Source organism: Sinocyclocheilus grahami, unplaced genomic scaffold (genome assembly GCF_001515645.1).
Source record: "Sinocyclocheilus grahami isolate Dianchi unplaced genomic scaffold, SAMN03320097.WGS_v1.1 scaffold592.1, whole genome shotgun sequence".
In the NCBI taxonomy this organism is placed as follows: domain Eukaryota; kingdom Metazoa; phylum Chordata; class Actinopteri; order Cypriniformes; family Cyprinidae; genus Sinocyclocheilus; species Sinocyclocheilus grahami.
Window position 1 is genome coordinate 470566 of NW_015505771.1, and position 9871 is coordinate 480436.

The 9871-nt window shown below is 33.8% G+C and overlaps 1 protein-coding gene across 1 annotated transcript in view; it reads left to right on the plus strand.

The window, feature by feature from the left end:
* LOC107557183 (fibrinogen C domain-containing protein 1-like) overlaps positions 1 to 9871 on the plus strand; it is a 124235-nt gene that overhangs the window by 80961 nt on the left and 33403 nt on the right. Inside the window, exon 6 of the mRNA XM_016240506.1 lies at positions 642 to 738. Coding sequence (XP_016095992.1) covers positions 642 to 738 — 97 coding nt within the window. The remainder of the gene's footprint in view (positions 1 to 641; positions 739 to 9871) is intronic.

Sequence of the window (9871 nt, forward strand, 5' to 3'; positions counted from 1 at the left end):
TATATATATATATATATATATATATATATATATATAAACTAATATCAGCCAATAACTCATATGATAATATATATCATGCATCTCTTAGTTTAGTCCAATGGATGAGAGTTTACCTCTGCTGGTAGATGTTATAACTGTTTTTTTTATTTTACCTTTATTTAACCAGGAAGTCTCATTGAGATTTAAAATCTCTTTTTCAAGAGAGACCTGGCCAAGGTAGCAGCCATACAGTAAGACAATTTTAAAATACAAGACGTACACATTACAACAATATTTAAACATCCTCTCAACAAAAACAATCACAAGCTTCCAATACCACTCTCTTTATGATGCCTTTAAATTCACCAATAGACACACATTTATGTAGTTTTAGATCTTTTTGTAAATTATTCCATGCCCAGGGTGCATAATATGAAAACGCAGTTTTCCCCAGTTCTGTACAAAGTCGAGGTACGTTAAAAAAAAGAGAGTATGTTAAAAACTTTCTGAGGACGAGAATACAGTTTGCATTAAAGCTGTGTATGTAATAATCATGCATTTTCCTATTCTAGGGGATTTATACAAATATCACCTCTGCATGGATATAATATTGATAAAAATGTGTTTAAATGCACAACAATGACATTTTTTCCTTTTTTCAGGTGATTCAACGCAGAGAAGATGGCTCTGTTAACTTTTTCCGTGACTGGGAAGCTTATCGTGAAGGATTTGGCAAGATAACAGGAGAGCATTGGCTTGGTAAGCCTTCCGTGTCACTATCTGTAATGCAATCTGTCTGGAAAAAGCTTTAGTAATATTAATGTCACTAAAAGATGTAGAATATGTAAGCAGTTGTAATATGCTATGTCCATTACTGCATATTAAACAGCAAAATGCATTTTCTATCATATATAGTATATAATAAGTGCTATATACTATGTGATATCCATTATACAAATAGTTAGTTTAGTTCATATGTTATCAAACTATTTTTGTTGAAGGAGCAAAACTAACCAGAATAGCTGACCAACAGAAAGAACTGTTGTATAAAAGCGCAACCGTGAATCACAGTTTCACACTTTTTGGTTTTGACAGTAATGTTTTAAAAAGCAGGCTGAGGAGTTATTTTGCTTCTGTCATGACACACACACAAACACGCTGATCATGTTTGTCACTCTTTTATATATGACTGTTTTTCTGACAACTGTAAGGAACATGGGCATGTTCGGTTATTGCCACGGTGAGCTGCCAGCATGGACAAAATGCCAAATTGTGTGTCCAAAGCCGAGCGTAGCAGATGGCTGTGGGTGGACAGGGAGCAGAGCTTTATAAAGACAAGGAAACTCATCATAACATTCACTGATCAAGCATTGGAAATTTTGGTTCTATCCCATACTGGAATTACAGATTAGTGCTTGTTGATTCAGCATGTTTTTTAAGGGAGTAGTTGATTAAAATGTAAAATGCTGTCATTATTTACTCAACCTTATGTCATGTTAAAGTCAAATCAAAAAAATAAAATAAAATTGAATAAAATTGAATTAAATACATTCTCAGAATGCATTGTGACAAGGTCAGAGAAATGTGAAGTGTAAAGGTAACTTTTTAAAAATGATGGCCAATACAGATAAGCTAATTTGATAATACATTTTCAAATGTTATGACTGATAACTAATAAATAGCTGATATTCAAATTGTATGATATACTATATTATATTCTATAAAATAAAATAAAATCAGTCTATAAACTATTAAATAAAATATTAAACAAATAAAAATACTAAATAAAGACAATTTCAGAAAGCATTGTGACAAGCGCAAAGAAATGTAAAGTATAAATATATTTGTATTCCATTCCAAACTGAAAGGTATAAAACAAAACAAAACAAAACAAGTAGTCCATCTCTTCTGTTTCGTGTTTCTCATACAAAGCTATGGTATAGCTTCAAACTTGGAATAGAGTTGTATACTTTACTTTTAAGGTGCTTGACACACCTAGTTGATTTGAACTGTCATTGTATGGAGAAAAAAATTTAAGATTCTCAAAAACAATTTTTTTGAGAATCCAGTTTGAAATGACGTGAGGCGTTTAAATAATGACAGAATGTTTTGGATGAACTATTCTTTTAAACCTGATAGATGGAATAAGGAAAACATTGTGGTTTGTTTGTGTATTTTCCGTGACGGCCGGTTGCTCTCCAATATGTTGAATGTAAAGCAGATAAATAGCATCTTCTTCTATTTACTGCAAGGTTGCTCCTCTTTCGAGGAAAAAAAACATGGAAATATTTTCTGTGATGGCGATGCTTATGGGTTGTGTCTTGTTTCTTTTTTCACCTTTGCCTGATAAACATTTTAGGTCTAGACTTGTAGAGTTGTTGTCTGTAATGTGCGCTCAGGGTCCTGTGTCTCAATCAGCAATGATGAACTATGACAGGCCCGTCACAGAGTTTCATCTTTGAGAGATTGACAGCTTCACAACGATTGCAGGACAGCACTTGCTAGCAGCTCTCTCACGCCCGCTGTGGCTGAGAATGACTTTTCCCATGGCCTGCTCCTTTTTCTTCACAGTGAGTAAGACCAGCCTAGAGCAATTCCACAGGCTGTTCGACTCACGATATTGCTTGTGCCGCTGGTGGTCAGGGGTTCGGGTCCCTTTGGGCAAGCCCAGGATGGAACAGTCCTCCCTGGAGTGACGAGGTTCAAGGCCCTGCCTCGTGGTGAAGATATGCATTGGTGCCAATGAGTTGAGCTGCTCCAGCCCACGCTCTTAATCAATAAGAGACATGAGGGAGCTGGAGACAATTAACCTCCAGGGCTGGCGAAATGAGTTCCAGAAAACATCAGCAACACAGGCTCATCAGGAATGAGGTGACAAGGAAACCGGGGAGGGCAGAGGACCTGTAGCGAGAGACAATCTAGCCTCTCACCTCCAACAAATAGGATACGGAGCACAGTTCACAATAGCTCTGTTGCAAAACTTGCTTGTGCGCCATTATGAATTGAATTGGGAATGCCTTATAAATTCCAGTTTATAGCTGCTGGATTTAAATTGAGTCTGAAGTGAGGTAGCAAACAGGATGCAGAATTGCTGTATTTGAATGTGAGGAGTTAGAATTAAAATGAATTGGAATTCATACAACTAATTTTAATTAGAAAAGTTAAACATTGGAATGTTGGCAAATTGAATTAATAGTGAAAAAATTCTTCGAATAGAGTGCTACAGTGATTACGTGTTTTTGCAGTCCAACCCGGAAGTTAGCATCATTCTGGTTCCCTTGACAAAAACCCAACAGGATTTTTTCCATTGGCTTTTGGATTATTGCAGAAAATAAGCTTTGTGACCAGCAACCATTAATGATTCCTACACGTTTTGTTCATCATGGTCTTCTCAAATGAACACAACTTTTATGAATATTTCATGAATTATAGAATTCAACATGAAAATATCTTGATCTTGTGTTAACCACAGACCTATTTCTAAGACATTTAACCAAAAATCCATTTAAAAAAAAACATTGTCATTGGAACCAGAAGTGTTAAAGTACTAACTAATTTCTAGGGTTTGGCCTATGAAAATATGTCTCCCCTCAGTACTCTATTAAACTTCTTTACATTCCTCTTCCTGTCATTCCAGTTCAAATTCCAATTGAAATTCACACTCATAAACTTGTAATCTTAAACTGATTTAATTAGAGAGTGAACAGTGTGATACTCTAATAAATATAAAAATACACAAATTGAATAAGGTAATTGATCTTTTTTACTGATACTTCTCAATACTGAATAGAATATATTTATCAGTATTTCCTTTGGTTTCTGAACAGAACGAATGATCTGTTTCTCAGAGAAACTCATGAGCTACTTTTGGCGTGCATGCAGGCGAAGATCGTTTTAGTGCCACATTACCAATTAGCTTGAAATGCTTATGCATAAATGTAAGTCGAAAATATTAAGGGAGCAATATGAATATTAATGCACTAGAGTGTATTTTTGTGTCATCAAAGGAGAGGTTTAAATTATCATTCCATAATTTCCTTTTGTAGTGTATTAGCATATCCATTCATGATCAAACTCCCAGAGCACTATAAATAAGTCTTTTATCAGTCATTTTCACAAAATTCTGTTGAATTGCTTATAATAAGTAATTCCCATTCCCTGAATATTTACAGATGAGTGTCGATACAGGACTCAAGTGCTCTTCAAAAGCTCATGCACTTACACTTGTGAGGAGCTCCCATGAACTTCTGTTGTCCTTAATAATTATAATGACTACATCCTTACCATAGAGGAGAGTGAGGAGTGTTGTCAGGGGCGTAGCCATCATTTCAGAAGTGAGGGGGACAGAAATGTCAAATGTAATAATTGTATTTATTTATTTATTTACTTTGATTTTTTGACAAAAAAAAATTATAATCTCTTACTTTTAATTGGCTAAGAAATCAAATACATTGCTGGATACTACCCAATAATTTGTATTCTATTCTATTTTATTAGTATTATTATTCTATTTTTTTAGCATATTTTTTTCCTAATTACAATTTCATGATTGGTTTATATGCTGCAAACAATTTTTCAATTTTCATCACAGAATAAGATAAGAAAATATACTTTATCATTTCTGTACTGTAATAATGCACAATAAACAAAAGTTATTACTTCTATGAGTGCCGTTTTGGGCTTTTAGTGCGAGAGTGCCCTCCGGCTTCGAGGATGAATGAAACATACACTGCATGAGAGTCTTTAGCACTCCGTAATGTTTGAAAACCTTGAAAACCTCTACGTGAACACACTTGCACGAAAAAAGGGGGGACGAATTTACATTTTATTAAAAGTGGGGGGACACGTCCCCCACATATTCTACGCCCATGAGTGTTGTAACCCGGGATGAGTTGTAACACCATCTATTTAACTAATGAAATGAGCTGGGGGGTCATACGTGACCACCACGCGAGGTGATAGTAGAACTGATATAAGTCTCTGTGTAAGAATTTACAGGATTTTACAGTAAAGTGTAGTTTTATGTCAGTTTTATCTGAATCAGCAGGTTTCATTTTATATGTAACTGATTGTATCAGGCTTTTTTATCTGGGAAATGCCAAACAAGGAGGCTTTCAACTATTTCCATTGTACTTCTACTGAACTTATCAAGATTTTACAAAATTACAGTGAAAATACCACTACTTTTTAAAAAATACTTTTATTCAGCATGGATGCATTAAATTGGCCAAAAGTGACAGTACATACATTTTGATCAAACAATTTTTGTTGAAGGAGCAAAACTAACCAGAATAGCTGACCATGTTGTGTCTGAAATGTAAATAACTTTATATAACTTCTATATAACTTAAAATAAATTTTGTTTCTTTTTTTCTTTTCTATTCATCAAAGAATTGTAAAAAAAAAAAATTTAAATAATAATTATTACAGTTTCCCCAAAAATATTGAGAAGAACAACAACTGTTTTCAGCATTAATAATAATAATAATAAATGTTTCTTGAGCAGCAAATTAGTTTATTAGAGTGATTTTTGAAGGATCATGTGACACTGAAGACTGGAGTTATGATGCTGAAAATTCAGCTTTATATATTACATTTTAAAATCTAAAACTCTAAAACAGTTCTTTTAAATTGCATTAAAATCTGATTTTTTTGACAAAATCATTATTTTTTGCTCTATTTTGAGCCTTAATGAGCATATGAGATTTCTTACAAAAACATTTAAAAACTCTTACCGACCCCAAAATCAATTATGAGAATAACTAAAAAGCACACAAATATAATATATTTACAGTAAGTAAAAAAATTTAATGTCAAATTTCAGTAACAATTATATAGTCTATAAACGCTCCAAAAATGTTATAAGTGTGCATGTTAACATGATCACAAATCATATAATAAACCAGACATGAAATTGTGTGGTGAGCTTTTTTTTTTTAGAATCCTATCGGCCTGTTCTTTTGTGAAGTGAACTTGCTTCTTTTGCCCAAAATAATAAACGTAACCCTTTTTCTACATCCTCTTAAGGAAGAAAAGGGTGTATTTAATCACATTTACTCCATCCCTGCCGTATCCCCGCAGTCATCACATAGTGTTCCCGAAAGTCTGTCCAGCTCCACGTCAGCAGAAAAAAAGAGTCGTCGCCTATAATCTCATCCATCCTCACAAGCCTCGTCTCATCACAAATGTGTCCTGACAGAAGTCAGAAATTGGCACAACTGTTTACACTACAAACGATTTAGCCTTTAGTTTGCTCTTTGTCATGTTTTTGGCTACAAGACAGGGCAGATGGATGTTTCTGATGAGCTTTTTGGTGATGTAATCTCACTGGAGAGACCCTGAGAGACTATGTGAGACTTCCTCAGCATAATTGATATGAAACGTGTCTGGTTTGCCAGTGCGGCACAGCATGTGGTGTTAGCGATGTCAGTCGGCACTCATTAAAGCTGAAATGTGTAAAATCTGCACAATTGGAAAAATAAGAGTTCAGTAACAGACTTTTCAAGGAAGTCAGCCTATAAATCTCTTACCTATATTTGAGTCTTTATATTAATTAAGTATTTTGACAATTGAACATTTCTGATACATGATGTACATCTCCAAGATGTCTGTGTGCTTACTAAATAGCACTTCATCTGGAAAGCATAGATTTTCAGTTATTGTGTATAAACTTTGCATGCATTTTAAATCATAAATCTCTGGAAGACATCCGTCTTTTAGATAAAAACGCATGCATCAGATGGCATCTAGTGATGCATATGTGCTGTCAGTGCTAGTGCATTTAGAATTTTGTTGATAATCTTCATGTTTTTATGCCTTGCAAACACCAACATTTGATTTTCTGTGATGCAAACATTTCTGATACATGATGTACATCTCCAAGATCTCTGGAAGACATCCGTCTTTTAGATAAAAACGCATGCATCAGATGGCATCTAGTGATGCATATGTGCTGTCAGTGCTAGTGCATTTAGAATTTTGTTGATAATCTTCATGTTTTTATGCCTTGCAAACACCAACATTTGATTTTCTGTGATGCACTGAACGTTATTGTGATTTTAACTGATTTGAACTTCTTCAAGTTAAAGTTTGTATGGACTTGTGATGGAAGCATCAGTTAGAACAGATTTTTTAAAATTACAAACCATTGTGGAATATTATAGATCATAGGCCATTGTTTTCTAGATATAAGTGTATCATTTTCATCCATTCTTGATCATTAAAAATCTAGGTTGCATATGTAAAGAAACTGTTAACTTAAAAACTTTTTTGTGCCTCATTAAAAATATGTCGATTAATTTTATATATATGTATAATTTATTACCAGTCAAAGATTTTGAATAATTATTAATTATTTTGAAAGAAGTCTCTTCAAGTTAAAGTTTGTATGGACTTGTGATGGAAGCATCAGTTAGAACAGATTTTTTAAAATTACAAACCATTGTGGAATATTATAGATCATAGGCCATTGTTTTCTAGATATAAGTGTATAATTTTCATCCATTCTTGATCATTAAAAATCTAGGTTGCACATGTAAAGAAACTGTTAACTTAAAAACTTTTTTGTGTCTCATTAAAAATATGTCGATTAATTTTATATATATGTATAATTTATTACCAGTCAAAGATTTTGAATAATTATTAATTATTTTGAAAGAAGTCTCTTTGTTAAAATCTTTGTTTTTGCTAAATCTTTGTTAAAAAAAGTTAATACTTTAATTCAGCAAGGATGCATTCAATTGATCAAAAGTGACAGTAAAGACATTTAGAATGTTACAAAAGATTTCTATTTCAAATCTTTGATTTATAATGTATCAATAAACTTTCTATTCACCAAATAATCCTGAAAAAATGTATCATGCTATCCACAAAATATTAAGCAGCAGCAAATGTTTTCAACTTTGATAATGATACCAATTAATTATTAGTTTATTATTATTAGATATTAATAATTGAGCACAATAATAAATTATAGCAACTGATTAGTATTTGTAAGGGCAGCCGAAAATTCAGCTTTGCCATATCAGAAATATATTACATTTTAAAATATATTACAGTAGAAAAGTTATTTTAAATTGTAATAATATTTCACAATACATTAAAAATTATTATTCTTTTGTTAGGGCCAGTGAAAATCTAAACCACTGACTCAAATGGACCATTAGAAAAATCCTTATTTTTAAGCCACTATATTGGCTTGCCTTCTAGCTGTACTTTGCTTGTATCTACTTCTTTAACACACAGACTTTTGAACTTGTTGAATCACTAGCTGTGAAAACATAAAAAAACATTCCTCAGTCAACTTCATTGTCTTGTGCATTTGCAATTTATTCACCGATATGCACTCTTGCTTCAGCTAGTGATAAATGAAGATGTTATCTCAAGGGCTTTTTGACCCATTACATTCTCTTTTTTTTGTGGCAGAGCATGTAAACAGCATGGACGCATCTCGTATGTGAAGAAAGCGAGGGTGGATGGATGCTGTTGATGTGAAGTGACTTAGTTACCAGCAGAACATCTCAGAAAAGCATGCCGATGGCTTTTAGTTCTTACAGCTTGACATACGAGTGTAACTTCCATTTTCTACACGTGCATAAACTGGCTGTGCTTCAGGCGCTCATGCTGGTCTTGAGAGAAAGAAGTCATTAAGTGCTTCTACCAGGTTTTTTCTCGTCTCTCTCAGTGTATTGCTGACTGTTGAAATATCGTAATCCCCCTTAAATCTCAGCTTTCTCGCTTCCTGCTTTATTTTCTTATTCGGATGTTGAAGTCCTACTGATTTCATTAAGCTTAGACAGGCATTTTTTCACCACCGATGTCGGCTCCATGCAGGCTTCCCACGTCTGGCCGAGTGAATTTTAAAAAGTGGGTTAAAAAGATGGCCGCCTCTCCTGGGTGTTTCTCCCCTGTCTCTGCCCTCATTACTCAACACAGAACCTCCATTAATAGACTGTTATGCATTCTAACAGCCCAAGCAGCTTCAAAAATGAGCCACGTTGTGATAGGTGACTGTGAAGTCTGCTTTTGGCTACCTGGTCTGCTTTATTGTCAGAAAATTCTGTCATCGTTTACCCACCCTCATGTTGTTTAAAGTTTATGATTTACTCTATTCTGTGGTACAGGTGAATTTTCTGAATGTTCAGTTTTTGATTTAGTTACAGTTTTCTTATTTGATTTAAAAATAGTGAACCGTTAATCTTGTCCATTTATTTTGAGTAAATTTGGACTAAAATGGCATATGTTAATTGAAAAAATTTTAATTAAAAAATGTTATATTAAACTTTATATTAAGCATAAATATATTATTTATGTGTATATTTATAAAAGTTTGGGGACAGTTCATGTCACGATCATGGACTTTTAGTTTGTTGTCTTTCCTCTTGTTTTCCTGTTTTCATCCCCTACAAATGGAAACGGTGGTGCGTTGAACACTCTGTTCTGATGACACAAGAGTTGCAGCTATGGCAGCTGAGAAGGCCATTCTTTGTGTTCTTTTTGAAGAATTTTCGGAGCCTGATGAAATCGGTATAAATACGTGTTTAATACTGCAAAATCCGCCATATGTTACAGTCACTGCCCTTGCCGTCCAGAATAAAAGAGAACATCCCAATCAAGTGAAGGGATTTGTGGAAACTGTGGTTCCTAATTATTGTGATCCAACATTTGCCTCGCCTTTCAGGATGAAAAGACAAACATTTCGGGTGAAGGATAATCCACTTTTTACCTCCGAGACTGTGTTATGATCTATATGGCCTTATTATTTTTATTGTGAGTATTAGGCTTATCATTATTGCTGATCACTGTTGTTGTGCCATGTTATTGTAATATTTACCATATTATCATCAGAGGAGTATAGAAAAGTTTGTGAAAGTGTCACTCCACAATACAATAG